Source organism: Vitis vinifera, chromosome 3, assembly GCF_030704535.1.
Source record: "Vitis vinifera cultivar Pinot Noir 40024 chromosome 3, ASM3070453v1".
Classification (NCBI taxonomy): domain Eukaryota; kingdom Viridiplantae; phylum Streptophyta; class Magnoliopsida; order Vitales; family Vitaceae; genus Vitis; species Vitis vinifera.
The window spans coordinates 5,827,423-5,844,564 of record NC_081807.1 but is presented as its reverse complement, the minus strand read 5'-3'; the positions used below and the strand labels follow the sequence as shown (position 1 = coordinate 5,844,564).

At 37.0% G+C, this 17,142-nt stretch overlaps 3 protein-coding genes across 3 annotated transcripts; all 3 read right to left on the bottom strand.

The window, feature by feature from the left end:
* Positions 1-422: 422 nt before the first annotated feature.
* LOC100252102 (scopoletin glucosyltransferase) lies at positions 423-2,099 on the bottom strand. The gene has a single exon (XM_002282427.4). The coding sequence runs from the start codon at positions 1,874-1,876 to the stop codon at positions 428-430; it is 1,449 nt and encodes a 482-aa protein (XP_002282463.1). The 5' UTR covers positions 1,877-2,099; the 3' UTR covers positions 423-427.
* A 2,480-nt stretch (positions 2,100-4,579) lies between these two features.
* Positions 4,580-6,503, bottom strand: LOC100248565 (abscisate beta-glucosyltransferase-like). Its single transcript, XM_002285067.4, has one exon. It carries the CDS (start codon positions 6,445-6,447, stop codon positions 4,948-4,950), a length of 1,500 nt encoding a protein of 499 aa, XP_002285103.2. The 5' UTR covers positions 6,448-6,503; the 3' UTR covers positions 4,580-4,947.
* A 942-nt stretch (positions 6,504-7,445) lies between these two features.
* On the bottom strand, positions 7,446-16,731 carry LOC100257224 (CBS domain-containing protein CBSX1, chloroplastic). Its single transcript, XM_002285112.5, has 8 exons — positions 16,378-16,731; positions 12,343-12,430; positions 12,192-12,256; positions 10,288-10,336; positions 9,424-9,476; positions 8,468-8,583; positions 7,973-8,030; positions 7,446-7,872 (listed from the first exon to the last, which is right to left on the bottom strand). Exons 1-8 carry the CDS (start codon positions 16,564-16,566, stop codon positions 7,798-7,800), a joined length of 693 nt encoding a protein of 230 aa, XP_002285148.1. The 5' UTR covers positions 16,567-16,731; the 3' UTR covers positions 7,446-7,797.
* Positions 16,732-17,142: the final 411 nt, after the last annotated feature.

Here is a 17,142-nt window from a genome sequence, read left to right as displayed (position 1 = left end):
AATTTTACATTGTTAACTTATCTCTAACATAAGAATTAGTGTCAATTTCATGTTCATAGGTGAAAGATAATCTCATCTAAAACTTGTAATCTAGCTAGCTAGCTACCCTCATCATATACCTGATTTGAGGACCGGGTCCCAACTAAAAGTCTCCCTTGTTTGAAATCTATTGGGACAAACATTGTTTAATGAGACAACCATTTATTTTGGGTTGAGGGGATTCCTCTAAACAAAGATTATACCTATGAGCAATTGAGTTTATTAATTTATTAACACTGACGAAAATTCACTGATAGTTATGTAATCAACAACTCCAGCAAATCTCGCGCAAAGAAAACGCCTTGGGAACAGCAAATACAATGTGGAGTAACGAAACTTTTTTCATTTCTTCAAAAAAAGGAAGTTGAGTGGTCCATCAGAAACAGCTCTATATTTGAGCGTGGTACAACTTCAATTCCTCTATCAAAGCATCCATGTCAGTATATGATGATCCTCCTTTTTCAATAGCCCTCCTTGCCATTCCTCCAAGCGACTTGGCCCGGCTTCTGAGTTCCTCGGCCTTTTCTCCCGCCATGACTGCCTTCACTGCCTTCTCTATAGCATCCTGTTTCACAAAATCACCCACAAATGGGACCCATCGCTGAGCGCCAACACCAATGCCTATCTTCAAAACATCAGTCAAGAGCTTTTCGTTGTAGAATTGGTCGGCGAACACAGGCCATGTCACCATTGGCACCCCTGCAGACACGCCTTCCAGCGTTGAATTCCAGCCACAGTGTGTCACAAATCCTCCCACTGCTTCATGATCCAGAATGAGCGTTTGGGGTGCCCACCCTCTTATGATCAGGCCCTTCCCTTCCATTCTCTTCTCATACCCTTGGGGCAGCCACTCTTCCTCATCTCCTTCATCCTTGTTCTTCCTCACAACCCAGATGAATTGTTGCCCAGATGCTTCCAGACCCATGGCTATCTCTAGCAACTGGGCGGCTGGGAACTTCGACACACTCCCAAAACATACGTATATCACTGAGTCGGGATACTTTGAATTGAGCCACTTCAAGCACTCATCCTCATCAATAGAGGCTGCCTTTCCCCGCTGAGTTTTATCTTGGGCGTCTCTATTGCATAGTGAAACCGGGCCTATGTGCCACGCCTTCCTTCCCAAAACCTTCCTCCAATGCTCAGCATAAGCGGGCTCAAGTTCATAGAAGGTGTTGACAATGGTTCCATAGCTTCTCTCCTCTGATTCTCGAGCTTCCTTGAAGAACCTGGTGAAGTCATTCTCGAGCCCCAATGTCAAATCATTCGAAATTTGCAGCCTCGTCAGTTTGATTTCATCCGGAAGGTCAGGTAGCAGGAAGGGCTCAGTGTCTGACCCCACACCCTTGTAAGGCTTGTGTGCCGTCAAACTTTGAAGAGCACACATGGCAAAGAAGCCAGTTCCTTGAAAAGCCAGCCTTGGAATACCGAATTTAGATGCAACATCTAACGCCCAAGGGAAGAAGGCGTCGGCAACAAGGCCATGCGGGCGGTATTCTTGAAGAAGCTGCTCCAGGGGTTGCTGAAACAAAGACATAGCCAGGAAGAATTTAAGACGAATTTCCGGAGAAGCGTCCTGATCAAGATTCTCGAGGCCTTGTGGAAGGCCAGCCTGGACAGATGGAAATTGGATGACTCGGAGTCCTATTTGAGCCCCCAGGTAATGACCTCTTTCCATGGTTTTGGATACGACTGGTGCATTAAGAGGGGTGGTGATAATGGTAGCTCTGACGCCCCGCGCGGAGAAGAGCTTTGCCATGTCTATGGTTGGAATCATGTGGCCAAGAGCCATGAATGGAAAGAAGAGGACGTGAAGCTGATCAGTTTCGTTGCCCATTATGCTTTGTTTGCAGAAGACTTTAGACACAGTCTAGAAGAACGATGCCAAGTCTTTGGGACTTATATATACACCATACGGAATTATTCTGCGGATTCTTCATATTTATTCAGGCCAATGCCCCAGTAAAATAACACAGCGAGAGAGAGAATAAGCAGCAGCAAATTAAGGTATATCAGAGAAAGTATCAAGGCCTTTTTCATGCCATTAACTTCCTGGTCTCATGCGTACAATCTTCTATATATATTCATTATCTGTATTCAATAGAATTATCAAAAGGAAGGGGCTCGGTGATTTGTCTTAAATCAATATTTTTCCACCTTCTCATTCTTTTTTGCTTTCCATATATCAACAATTTTCTATTTAAAATTATGAAAATAGAAAACATTTCTTAATGACATGAATCATAGTAAACAAAGTATATAATTGCATACACATTCCATATTAGCATATGTTAACCGGGTAGAACAATTTCCTACAAAATTTTTAAAAATAAATATTAAAAAAATTGAGTATTAGCAACTAAGTATCTATTTGATAACTATTTTTAAAAATAATTTTATTTTTTCTAAAACAAAAAAACATATTTATCAACTAGTTTTCAAAAAACATTTTTAGTTGTTTTCACTTATTTTTTTAATAATTGTTTTTAAAAATAATTATATAAATATGTAAAATAATTACAAATGAAACACTGGATATAAAATTTATTTTTAAAAACATTTTAAGTTCTCAAAGAGATCTTTGTTTTACAAAATGTCAAAAGGATAATTTTTTAAAAACTGTTTTTCAATACTATTAAAAACATATTCTCGTTCCTTTTGCTTCGATCTACATTATGAAGTTGATGTTGTATAATAGATGTATCAGGTACTTCTTAATGAATGAATTGAAGTGACAAAACAAAAACAAAAATTCCTTATCAATGCTCAAATCTTATATAATAACTTGACATCTAATTATTATTAGTCTTATATTTGGCTCAAAACTGACATCATTTGTTTATTTGTTTAGAAAAATAAGGATGTATCAAGAAAAAAGTATCAAAATTAATATTAATAAAAAAAAATAAGCACTTATAAGCTAAAATCAATTTTTTCTTTTTTACATTGTGTTTATGATTTTTCTTTTCCTTTGAAACCCCTAAATAAGAATACCTAACGTGGAAATGAAGGTTATCGATGAATTTTTTGTGGTTATGAAAATTAAGTTAGAAAAGATAAGTATCCTTGTAGAAGATGGAATTAAGATGTTGTAATATTGGGTAAAAACACTGGAAATAGATTTTTAGGTTTGTGGATTTCTATGCAAAGAGCACACTAGGAGAAGATGACTCGATAAAAATTCTTTTATTTTTATTTTATTTATCTAATAATTTATCCTAGGTTGTTTTAAAATGAATTAATGTTGTTCGTTTGTTTTAAATGGGTATTAAAACACTGATCACTTATTAGTTTGAGTGATTAGATTCACTTGAAGGAGGGTACTTAACTAAGCTTTCGAATGGATCAACAGGATATAATGGTGGTCAATGAATTCGAGGATAATGGGTTTTGGTCAAACCTTCAAGAGTATCAATGAATTTAGGAATGCAGTTTACTTAATGTCATTAGACAAAAGGTTATTATACAAGTTCACAACTAATAATTATGCATACATCGCTGCCATTTGTAAGGTTGAGATATATCAACGGTAAGTGATTTGTGCTCCAATCGTATATTTTTCTATGATTCAAACTAATGATTCTATAATGAAACTAAGCATAAATTTCATTACTTAGCTTATATTCTTGCTAGTTCTTTATTGGGTTGCTAATGGGGAAATGTAAGGGACTGTGTGTTAGAAAGAGGGCGAAAAGCACAATAATTTGTACCTGGGAATAATGAAAGGAGTCATATATCAAATTTGAAACTTAAATTTTCCTTCCATTCTCTCTCTACTTTCTATCATTTTCCTAGTTGCCAAATAAGGGCAATGAAAGCCAAATTCTCCATGCTAATAGCTAAACATCCTGTCATTTGGTGTAGGATTGTTTAAATGTGAAGAGTGAAGTTAAGAGTAGATCTTTATGCACACCCTCTCAATTGGTGCTTTTTATGCCGATTTTTGTAGAGGCGAAGGTGAAAATCCTTGCCCAATTTTTAAAACAAGAAGGCTTTTGCCCCCTTTCAAAAACCTTCCGTGTAATATTCGCTTTCTCTACACCTCGTTTGCTTGAATGAAGTTTCTCGTTTGACAAGCGAGAAAGTCTCATGCAGCACATACGGGTGAAGTCTCATTCATGGATGAAGATGGAGTCAAGCTCGGAATAGGGAATAAGAATGGTGATGATGAAAATGACATTCTTTTGATAAAATTGTTCATGCATTATACTCATTTCATATTTTATAAAATAATACAAATGATATTTTAGTTAATTTGAGGTTATACTTACAATTTAATGGTATCGGGGTTACTTTTTGAATGAGAAATATTTTAATGTAACATCAGTATTTCTTTAAAGAATAGTTTACATTGCATCTTTGGATTGAATTTTATTAAAAATGTGTTTAAATGTGATTTTAAGAAGTGTTTTTAAAATTTATAATACTTAAAAAATAAAAATCTATAAGAGTCTTATTGATAATGATTTTAGGAAGCGTTTTTATTATTTTTAATACTTGAAAAACGTTACCTAAAATCACTCTAAAACACACTCAAGTGTTAGTTCCAAGCCAAAAGCAGTGTAAGATTAATTGCCTACTATGGAAGTTATGGAAAGGCAAAACAAAATAATAAGGTCAACTGGCTGACTCTAATCATGCTAGCTTACCAAGTTGCTTTGCTCCTGTTTGATTCAATGAATTCAAACCAACCCATCTCACACCTTTAAGAACCCAAATACCATATCAATCTCTTTAGCTGCAGTCTGGCATCTTTTCCCACCCACCATTGTCCCTTCAATTTGGCTCACATCTTCTTCATCCAAAGACCGGTTTAAACTCCAAATGATATCAGCAATATTTTCAAATTTGCAATCAGTCTTAATGCAAGGATTTGCTTCCTCCCATTAAATATTAGCCACTGAGCTCTCAAAATTTTCCATCTTTCCGGCAAGCCTTAAGCTCCTCAATCACAGCGATGGCATCTGTGTACGATGACCCGCCCTCTTCAACAGCCCTCTTTGCCTTCCCCGCCACCTCTCTCCCTCGGCTTCTCATCTCCACCGCCTCTTCTCCGCCGCCCATCAACCTCTCCACCGCCGTCTGCATCTTCTCCCTTCCCACCACCTCCGTTGGCTCATCTTTCCACGACCTCCAGTCCATGCTCCCCACCCTAACCCCAACCCTCAATACATCCGTCACCAGCTTCTCATTCAAGAATTGCTCTGCCGTCAGCGGCCACGTTATCATCGGAACCCCGGCGCACACTGCCTCCAGCGTGGAATTCCACCCACAGTGAGTCACGAATCCTCCGATGGCGGCGTGTTCTAGAATCAGCAATTGGGGCGCCCATCCCCTTATTATTAAACCCATCTTCGATTCCACCATTCTCTCCTCATATCCCGAAGGAAGCCAATTTTCTTCTTCTCCTGCGACGGTTTGGAAAACTTTCCCCACCACCCATATGAAGGGCCGGCCGGACGCCTCAAGAGCGCAGGCGATCTCTAGAAGTTGTCGAGGGGGGAGACGAGCCAAACTCCCGAAACTAACATACAGAACGGAGTTAGGCTGTTTCGAATCGAGCCAGTTCAAACAGGCCTGCTCATCAATGGAGGCCTCTTGGCCTCTCCCAGCTTTATCTTCAATATTTTTGTTGCAGAGACAAACCGGTCCGACGAGCCACGCCTTCTTCCCCATTTGGTTCCTGAAATAGTCTACATAAGCAGGCTCCAGCTCGTAGAAGCTGTTGACAACCGACCCATAAGTCTTGGCTTCCCAGTTCATCATCTTCGGGCGCTTGTTGGGTGTTCGATCAAAGTGTGGAACCTGAGACCTCGTCAATTCGATCCTATCAGGAAGACCCGGCAGAACAAAGACCTCCGATTCCGAACCCACCTTCTCATGGGGCGAATAGCGTCGAAGGCTGTCTTCTCCACATCGAGGGAAGCAACCGCTGCCGTTGAAGACGATGATCCGGATGCCCAACTCGTGGACATCGTCGGCTACCCAACGGTGGAACATGTCAGTGACGACACAGTCGGGTGGCCGTTGGATGAGCAGTTGACGGAGCGGCTCCCGGAGCACCGTGGTGTCGGTGAACGGCGGCGCGGACATGTCGCCGAAGGAGACGGGAGCCGAAGGTGACTCGAGGGTGTGGAGGTTGATGTCGTGGCCAAGTTTCTGATCACGAAGAATGGCTTTGTGGATGAGCAGGGCATTATCTGGAGCAGTGATGATGGTGGATTTAGCTCCCCGAGAAGCGAATACTCTGGCGAGGTCGACCATAGGGATGAGGTGGCCGCCACCGACGTATGGGAAAAACAGCATCTCAACTTTCCCGGCATCGGACGCCATGGTTGCAAAGCGGATTGGGTTTGAAAGGTTCCTGGGCCTGTGGGGCTTAAATAGAAGTCTCATGACGTGTCGCATAATTATTTGGCAAATAAAAAAATATTAAATTTATTGCTTTTAATTTTAGAAAAATAAAAAATTGAACATAATTCTCTAAATTATGGTATATTTGTGTGTCATGGCTGACGCCGATTACGCAGAACAGACAAAGCCATCTCTCAAACATGGCAATGGGGCAGGGGCCACGCGTGCTTTTTTGCTTTCTTGTGCAGCAAACCAAAGAATGGACATTATTCCGTCCACACGCACCTTGTTATATGAAAGATTCGAGATCAATTAGATCGCATCGAGGGAACTGAATACATTTACATATTAATGCTTCTATTGCATAGGGACACTGGTCCCTAAGGAGCTGCCATATGGAACTTACCAGACATCATCATAAAGGAAATCGACAGGTAACTGGTTTTCACACCCTTCAGGCTAGCTATATTCACCGGTGGGTAAGGACCGTAAGGTGAGGGTGGGAGAAAGCACTGTGGTGGCCTAACTGTTAGTCTCTTTGAATGGCTTTGCGGAAGAGGAGGACCCTGTTGAAGTTGTTATTTCGGTGGCTTGAACTCCATGAACTGCATATGCCCTGCCTAAAGTCTACCATTGGGATCAAGTGGCCTCCTTATGTGTGAGGAATTAAAGAACAGTTCAAGTTTGGGCGAACCCATGTCTATGAATACTAGAATGAGACAAAGGAAAGGAGCTGGGAGAAAAGAGAAGTTGCCTTCTAAGATGGGTTCTGTGCTCTACCATATAGACAGTGCCCTGGCCCTTCAAGTGATCCAATTTCTAAAAAAACAATGGTGCATGAATTGTATGTGGCACAGTGATGAAAGTTTTAATGGTGACATTGGCAGAATGCAGTTCCTCTGCTTCCCCTGGAACCAGGATCCCCTGCCTTCACCGATGACTCGTTTTATTGGCTTATCACCACCTATATAAGGAGCATTACATGGACCCAAAAATCAAGAAGAACAAAATAATTTTAACAGAGGCATGAATGTGCAGAAGAGATCCCAAAATAAAGTTCAAGAGCATATATATTATGAGTTTTTCCAGCAAAATTTGGCATTGTTTATAATACAATATTTGACAGAAGAATGCTTCTGGTCAATTCATAGCCTATCTAAAGTTCATAAATTTTACAAGCCTAAAAAGAATATGTAAATGAAAATTAACAGGACAAGAACACTTTAGATATATTTATGAGATCTATCCATCTCTTCCTTCTAAGCACCATAATGCCTAAGCCAACAATATAACTTATCTCCATTTGGTATAGATGTACCAACAGAATATGTTGGAAAGCAAATTTCAGAACAGCTATCTGCTACATCAATGTGCCCCCAAGGTTTGGATATGGTGGTTGTAGAATCATGGCAACTTTTCTCTAGTACCTTTTATCTTGAGGGCAGCCCTAACAACACTTCCCCTTGTGACAATTCCAACCTTCAACATAGAAACAGAGAACAATCAGACTACTTACTGCTGAAGAACGTCCAATCATAACAGAGTTTTACCAAGGAAAGTTGATATAAAATTATCTTACCAGCTTGCCATCACCATCTACTACAGGCAACCGGCGGTACTTTGTTTCGAGCAATAACCTAAATTGGAAGAATCAGTTTGTGGTTATTTAGTTCTCCAAATTTTTCAGGAAAGAATGACTATGACAAATTAGAATGCATGAGATGGTGTTGGGATGCACATGTGATGTTAAATGCAGAATATTTTAAGGATAAATGTTGTTCTTTGTTACATTCTTTTTTATAAAATATTTGTGAATTCAAGATTTTAGTTTCAAGAAAACCTTTTGCTTTTCTCTTTTTTCTTTCTAGGTAGAAGTTTTAAGAATCATTGAGTTCCATTCCCAGGAATGGAAGCCTGACTGCAGTTAACAAGTTGCAAAACTTACTGTTCATCAAATTTATAGTTCTCAAATAAACAACATTCAAGATTAAAAGCTCTTATCTTTGCCTATCCAACAAAAAAGTCTCTCTTCAACTGAAATTGGTGTATCATGAAAAGTAAAAGAAACATGTACCTAGCAGCATCTTCAAGGTTGGTGGTTTCATGAACAACAACTGGAGCAGGTGTCATCACATCACCAACAACTTTCCCCTTAGTTTTAGCAAGGAGTTTCTGTATCTGATTGAACGCCTGCCATAATTTTCCCGAATTAAAAAAATAAAAATAAAAAATAGAGCAGTAGCTGGCAAGACAATCTTCACACAATTCCTGGCTAGAAGATTGCCTTTATCTGCTAATAGGACAAATGTTACAAGAAAAATGGTGAGCACAATAGGACAGCTTTCAAATTCAAGACCATGTGCTGTGCCCATATATGTTGAGTCCCTACCATGCATCTATATTTATTAGTATTCAGTCACATGGAAAGACTTATGATAGAATGCATTTACAGGGAGACAAGCATCAGACAATAATAAATTGTTGAGTGTTGGTGGATTATGATTCTTAACCTTGTATCCCAGCACTACCCGTAGGGCAAAACCTTTTGATTCCTTCAAGAAAGGGCCTCGACAAGCCACCATCTAGTTTTCTTTGACGAGTTTGGTGAAGCCCTTGAATAAACTAATTTCAGAAGGGATACTAGCCATGGTTTGATCTTTCTAGTGTAATAAATCCAGGTGAATTTTTTTTAACTATATTTTAAATTGTGACAAGAGAAGATTGAACCATTTTGATTTATAACACATCAATTCAAGCGCAACCCTCTTGTAAAGTTCTCAGTTCCATCTCTATTACTGGAGATCTGACAGGTTTATCAACTTGCTATAGTATCATAGCAACTTACAACCACCAAATCTAAATGCTGCAACCATGTTTAATTACAAGAGCAGTAACACTGCATTGTTTCTCCAGAAAAAGAAATAACAACAAAATAATTTTCATTTATCATGATGAAACATATGGAATAGTGTACAAGAGGACAACAGTAATTAACAAGAAATCAACAATTGAAAAGGATTTCTCACATACCTTCCAAGAACTATCAACATCAGGAAACAGGGTTGTGTCAATTTGAGCACCACCTAATTGCCAGAAAGACAATATACTCGATCAACATAAAAAATTCAGAATAAACTGAATAATGAAACTATATAACAAAATCTCAACGCAAATTGACCCATGATGACAACCAAAGAAAAAACACCACAAATTGTACAGTCACTAAGAGGAATATAAAACAAGAACAAAAACATAGTTACAAGTTCATTTGCTCATAAAGTTATTACTAGATTAAAAAGCTTTGTCTGACTGACACATATGCAACCACATGGGATCAAAATTCAACAAAGTAATCAGTATTTAAGACAATTTGTCAGCTCCAGCAATTACTAAACTCGATTTGCCTAAAAAAGGCTTCCCTTAGTAGTAGTAGTAGTAGCAATAGTAATGGTTGTTGTTGTTGTTGTTAATGATTATTGTGATGTTCAATTTCTAATTGTTGCTGTTGTTAATGATTATTGTGATGTTCAATTTCTAATTGTTGCTGTTGTTAATGATTATTGTAAAGTTCAACTTCTAACCATTCTTCAAAGTTTTCATGGAAAGTTCAAACTTTCAATATTTGAGGTTTTAAGATTTCCATAAACATGATGCTTAGACCTAATCTATGTACAATCCCATAGAAAACAGCAAAACTGACATAGAAGATATGTTATGTCAACATGGAAGATGTCTTGCAATCACAAGAATGGAGCTTGTCATTAATCAAAGAACACCTAATACCCAAACCATAACCATGGGTAACACAACTCATACAAATTGACATAACGATCCAATAAAAAAAATGCATAATAAGTTCAAACCATCAATATTTTCTCACTATTCTTGTAGTACCTGATATGGAGTCAAGTGCTAACAAATCATAATCAGAAACAAGACCAACCTGTGGCAAAAAAATAGCATTTAGTAAATGAACTGAAGTAACATAATCTAATAGATCATGAATATTTGGCTGTACCAGATATTATCAACTCAACTCTCAACATAGGCAAAGATAACTCACTGGTAGAAAATAATGAAAATAAAAAGTTTCAAATCAAAAGAAATGGTTGCCAACCACCACAATGCAGCATTTGACTATCAAAAAAGTAAGAAATGACCAACAACCAATAACTCTTAACTGCTTGAACAATCATTTTCATATCAAGCTGAGTGGATGCTTAAATTTGCCCCACTACCCCAAATTATCTAGATGGAGAAAGAGTACATAGTTTGGAGAAAGAGATTCTATACTCCACAGTATAATAATAAAATTAAAAAAATAAATTAAAAAACTAAAAAGCAGTCTCTTGTGAAATAATGGTATGAAACCGCCGGATCCCTTTCCATTTCAAATTCAATAAGAAACTTCATAATTCATTCAATAGAAATTTAGCATATAATGCCCAAATACCAATTTTGGAGATGTGTTCTTTTTTTTTTTTTCTTTTTTTTTTCTTTTTTTCTTTTTTGGGAGAACTTGGGAACTACAAGGTTGGAGGCCTTTTCAGGTTGCAGAGCTTATACATGGTTTACATTTTGTCCATGTTTTATGATAAAAGTGTTGCTATTAAAATGGAGATGCAGGCTCTCCTGCTTAGACGTATTTATTGCCAGGGCCAATGATTTGGATAACCATGTTGGAGGTGATTCTCCAGTCATCTCTCAGGCCAAGATGGGAATTCCCATTATTGGCACAGGCTGAGTGATTTTTTTTTTTTTTTTGTCTAACAAGATGAATTCATGTTTCATGGCTGTGTTGCCATACCAATCGAGAAACTCCCTTACTAAAACATGGATTCAAAAAAATTGTTTCTAGTCATGTTTTCTGAGTTGATTTCCTTGTGATTGGGTTGCGAGAATCTCTTTTTTCCTCTGTGAATGATTTTTTTTCTTTGTTTTTTCTTTTTTTTTTTTCTTCAAGCCACAACTCATTGGTTATTAAAAAGCAATTAATGTTTCTGTATAAACAATACGATATCATGCTGATTGCAGCTTTTACTCACGGGCTCAAAAAAAAATTTAACACTTTATTTTTGGAAGAATATATTTTTGCATGTGAAACATTTGAATCTCATCAGATTCAGCTCTCATAGTCCTGAGAGTACAGACTATACACCTTAGAAGTTTCAAATTTCAACAACATGGGTTCAAAATAGTTGTTTATTCTGAGTTACATTAAACATTCATGTGAAGCAAAGAATAGCCATCATTTCAACAAAGTTTGCATTCAATTCACAAGATGTTTCATATTGATTAATTTCCTTTCCTCCTAAAGGAAAAGGAGGAACATTGCAGCCCAAGTCTTCATTATCAGTCTTTTGAAAAGGAAAAAAAGGACAGTTACCTTTTCCAGGTGGTACAACAAAGTCAGATGCAACATGATATTTAAGATTAGTGCCTATTACAACTCTGCAGTCAATTACATTTCTGAACAGGAAAAGAAACTGGGAAACCCCATTAGGATGTCAATCACCAATGACATATTATAGTTTCCCCCAAATACTATTTTTACCATTCCAATTATGAGTGCAAAATGTTAAGTCAGAATTTCACCCGTGACTATGATTTAAAACATCAAATTGAGGCTTAACTCTGAGTAACTAAAAATTACTTATCCAGAATAAATTTAACAAAGAAACCTTCATATGCTAACAGAAAAAAAAATATATAATGTGTTCAAGATCCAGATATAAATCATCAGGGAAATAAAAGAAGAAAACAATTAAAGGTCTTGGTAAAAGCTTAAATAAAATTACCAATTTCCAATCTTCATCAATCACAGGAAAGCCAGTAATTTTTTTCTCCACAAGAGCTTCTAATGCTGTCAGCAAGAAATGATGGATAAATAAGAAAGAGAACCAATAATAATATATTTACTACGAACAAATCCAAGTACCAATAATATACCTTCATCAACAGGGGTTGTAGGTTTTACAACATGTAAATGCTCCTTTTTTGTCATAAAATCACCAACTCTATATGTTCCATTTCTATGCTGCAAATCAACATACCGAGTTAGGGCATTATCATTGGTGGAAAGATGCAATTGTGTTACCCCCTTATTGTACCAAAAGGGGATGAAAAGGTAAAAAAATTGTGTTACTGCAAGGTTACATCTATTATAAAAACATTTAAGAGAAACTTCAGAATGTTTTACTCAAGCAATTACCAAGTGCATAGAGGGATACGCACAGCCAATTAGCAGTTGGCAAGTATTTTTTGTAAGTTTTTATTCAAGATGAGTGATGAAGAATGCAGTTAAAAATTCACAAAAATCGTGGGGCTCCACAAACGATTAATGGTACTAACATAGTTGTCAAATGATAAAGGTCTACTTATAATGGGGTATGGTTGAACCTGCTTGGTTCTAGCCTTCTCAAGGAGAAATCTTAAATGCCATGTACAGAGGTGTTTCTGTAATTTTATAAATTGAGGGTGTTTGGATATGCATTTTGGTAATTCATATTATTGTGTGGTTTGGTTTGGTATTATTCGCTTATAAGTTAATATAAGTTTCAAATTTTAGTTGAGGAGCAATTGGCAACAAGATGCAGGAAGTCTTGGTTTACATTTAAACATGACCTTAAGAATTTTGTCATATATTTACATCTTATCTCTTAATGGTTTTATATTAAAATTTAGATTATAATTGACACTTAAATAAAAAAAATTAATTATGAGATAATCAAAAGATAGAAAATGAGATGTGTTCACTACCTTACTTTGTATCAATACCGAACCAACCTTCACCCCAATTTTGTCCCTATAACCCTCCCTTCCCTTGGTTTATAAACCATGTATTGTTCTTTAACTCCACCATCCTAGTGCTAAAATCATAACTTTTTCTTATTATTTAGAAATTAGAATTATAACAAGATTTTCCTTTTAATCTCATCCCACAAGATGCCTCGAACCATAAAGGGTTTATCTAGCTCACAAATGAAAAATGAAGTGATTACAGGAAGTAACTTTATCAGATGCCATTATCACATAACAGATTTGGTGCAACCAAAATGAAGCAATTATAATAACAGTAAATCTAAACCTTTTTAGTACCAACAAAAAGCAACTAGTATGTGTAAAGGCCATGAATTATTGGGACACACCAATATTCAATCTTATCAACTAAAAAGGTCATCAAATGTATTTACTAGACGACTCCTCAAGCAAGATGTCTAATTTAAATTTTGATGAGCCAAGAAAGACTTCAGGCATGTACTTCAAGGTTCATTAGTCTCTAACCTATAAAACCTATTTGTAAAAGGGTTAATTGGTCCAAGTTAGATATTGGTAACATAGTTGGAGATTTTAAATCTTAGAAATGGCTTCATAGTGTCAGTAAATATATTGGTAACATTCATATTGAAGGAGGAGATGTTAAAGGAGTTATTCACCACCTCCATAAAAAATTTAGAAAATAGGAAACATAATTGAGAACTATAGAAGAGTTAGATGGTTAAAAAAGGAATTTTCAAATGAATCATGTTGGTAGGAAAGCAATGAACTATGACTTCTTAGCCAACTTAGAGAGTGTTTGGTAAATCAAATGACTTAATATGATTTAATAACTTAATTTAAGTAATTAAATAGATTAAGCATGTTTGGTAAAATAAGTTAAAATTACTACATAAAGTTATTTTTAACTTTAAGTATTAGGTATTAAGTCAAAAGAGTTAATTTATTCTTAATCTCTAATACCATTTGCCTCATTTGTCCACACTAGTGAGAGTATATTTTAGAATTATGATTCCACATCCATGACTTTATAATAAATATTTTATGGTTATCTTATATATCTTCAATACTTTAAATATGGATGTTTTATAAGTAACTTTATTACTTAAAATAAATTAAAATAAATATTAGTTAAAATACATGAGGATAGATATTAGTTCAAAATTAACGAGGGTAAATGTGTCAATTTCATGATTTATAATAAATTTTAAATTAACTTTACCAAACAACCTTACTACTTAAAACAAAAAATAAGTAATAAGTTTTATGTTAACAACATAACAAAAATTTAACTTAAGGTCAACTTAAGTTATTAAGGAATAAGTATTAAGTTTTACCAAACATTCACTTAAACAACAAAGAAAGAAATATATTGGAAGGAGTATTCCCTCATGAGCTCCTTTGAATTGTTTGTAGGGTGCTCTAGCTCCTTTGAGTTTGGGAAGGTTAGAGTCATAGAACAGTCCAAGGGTGGTGGACCTCTTAAATTGATCTTTTTCTGAGACAAGGGGTAAACCCTTTTCGATGGGATATACAACAGGACAAATGCCTGTTTCTATGAATTAAGCCTAATAGATCATCAATGGGCGATTCTTTTATTCAATTCATTGAGTATAGAATAATGAACTTTATTGATTTTATTACCAAAAAAGTTTCTTTAATTGAGGAGGTTTTGAATGATCAAAATATGAAGCACCGCTCTTGTTGATAAAGATAAAAAGGGAAAAATAAATAATAGTAAATTAAATTTGCAGTAACTAACATTGTATATCTCTTGTAATGAACATTGTTCAAAGGTGTCTCTTTAAATTGATGATTTGTAGGAATTGTTTGCATAAATTTTGAATTCTTGAGCTTGAGGCTAAGAGACAAGCTTAAATCCGACTTGTCCATAGGCTCTCCAACTTAGATATTAACCCAATGCTCAAACGGGATCAGCTGATGGCAAACTTGTAGGAGGCGCAGTATAAGCGGAGGCCTAAATCAGACTTCAAACCCCAAATTTAGACAGTGAATTGACCACCTTATCTAATTAAAAGTGGAAGTATAAACCGTTACCAAATTCAAATTTGACAGATGCTTAGTGTAGGGACCCCTCCTCCTGAGAACACGTGTCACACATCTCATGGTGACACGTGGCATGCATTATCATCCGGATCACCCCCATCCGGATACACATGACGCGCTTCTTCTATCCGGACTGCCTCAAGGAAAGGCAAACGACACTTATAAACATAAACATCCGGACGGCTTTCACAATACATCCGAATAACCAATATAGGTCATTCGGATACGATTGTCCGGGTCATTGACTGAAGTAAAGCAAGTCTTACACGTTATCACAACAGCCTGCCATGGCCCACGTTCCGTCACCTGCAGAGTAAAGGGACAAGATGAAGTGACAACAAGTCACTTCCCACGATCATTTCACATGATCACCTACCACGATCTCTGACAGCCGCATCACTTACCACGATCTCTGTCAAACCGCCCGTAGGGTAATGATGGCCCTGCCACCACCTAGTGTCATCATGACAACACAAAATATCTCCCCACCATTAAAGAAGAATCAAAACTTCTGATACTATATATATCAACCTTCACACAAAGAGGAATGTAAGTTTGTGATACCTAGTAAAAGGTCAACCGATTTATTTCTCTCTCTTTGACCATGGCTGACAAAACCATCGGAGGATGCGTCCGGACACCCCGTCCGGATGCCTTTTGCAGGTGGAACGACTGAATCAAGAACCTATATTGGTTGAGATCGTGTGTCCATCCATTTGGCAACTACGTGGATCACCAGGACGCGAGGCCTCAACACTTAGCATTCCAATTGCAGTGAACATTTGATGAAACCATGAGAATAGAAAACCTACCTAGTTTTATTATTTATCTATTTTATCCTTGAGATTCTGTAAGAACAGTTATTGAAAGAACCCAGCATTTAATAAAATGCCACCTTTACATTCCAAGTTGGTAAGAGTATCAGATGACTCCAAGTTACAGCTATCTTTTGTATATTCTCAGCACTTAGCAATTCGACACTTGTTTAAAACCAGCATCAGGAGGCAAAAGCAAAAAAGAGAAAAATAAAAAACACTTCGAAGCACTTACTTATACCTTCTTTTTCTCTTTCTTTCCAGGAAAACAAACAGATTAGAAAAAGAAAAAGAAAAAAAAAAACAAAGAAAAGAAAAGACTCACCGGAACGGAGTTAGTAGTGATGGCGGCGTGAGCAGGGCGACGGCGAAGAGCGACAAGGGGAACAGGGGAGCGAAATCGAGAGGGAGAGAAGAAGGTTCTAGAAAGAGAGGGAGATCCTCCTCGGGCTCCGTGGGGAGTTACGGAGGGTCCAGCGATGACGTGGAGATCAGAGAAGGTGATCGACTCCATGAGCGTTTGAGGAAGAGAGAGAAAATTGAAGCAGAAAGGAATGTGCAGAGTGGAGATTTTGAAAGAGAGAAAGTAGAGAAAGTAGGCAGAGAGAGGGTGTTCCGTGACAGATAGAAACGCTACAGCTGGTGCTGGTCGGTAGAGACTTTTAAACCCCACGCGCCTATCATGTGTGATGTTGAGCCTTTTGAAATACATTTAACAATTGGCTGTCCCCACACCATGCACCTTCCGCCCACTTGCATCTAATTTTGCCCCTCTTTATTTCAATCAGTCTTTCTCCCGATCACCCTTAAAATAGAAATAAAAACAGTAAATAATTCCTAAATTCCATAAATATTTTTATAATTTTTTCGTATACCAATGAATTTTTTACGAGACTACCCTAAACCGTAGACTCTTCCTTCAAATGTTCGTGCTTCGTGATTTCAACACGACAACAACGTTAACCGACAAAGACGCCAACCCCTATATTTTCTTCAATCCATAAAAAGCGGCAAAGCCTTCGGCTGACCGCTAAGTTGTCAATATTCAACTGTTAGTGGATAAATTGGAGACGTTGTTCTCGTGGAAAAT

What these genes read in the sequence shown, in the direction of transcription:
- LOC100252102 (XM_002282427.4), bottom strand. Translation starts at nt 1,876, where the DNA reads ATGGGCAACGAAACTGATCAGCTTCACGTCCTCTTCTTTCCATTCATG.
- LOC100248565 (XM_002285067.4), bottom strand. Translation starts at nt 6,447, where the DNA reads ATGCGACACGTCATGAGACTTCTATTTAAGCCCCACAGGCCCAGGAAC.
- LOC100257224 (XM_002285112.5), bottom strand. Translation starts at nt 16,566, where the DNA reads ATGGAGTCGATCACCTTCTCTGATCTCCACGTCATCGCTGGACCCTCC. An exon ending in TTGATGAAGATTGGAAATTG is followed by an intron (nt 10,337 to 12,191) that starts GTAATTTTATTT and finishes TTTTTGCCACAG; the next exon opens with GTTGGTCTTGTTTCTGATTA. An exon ending in ATGTTGATAGTTCTTGGAAG is followed by an intron (nt 8,584 to 9,423) that starts GTATGTGAGAAA and finishes AAATTATGGCAG; the next exon opens with GCGTTCAATCAGATACAGAA.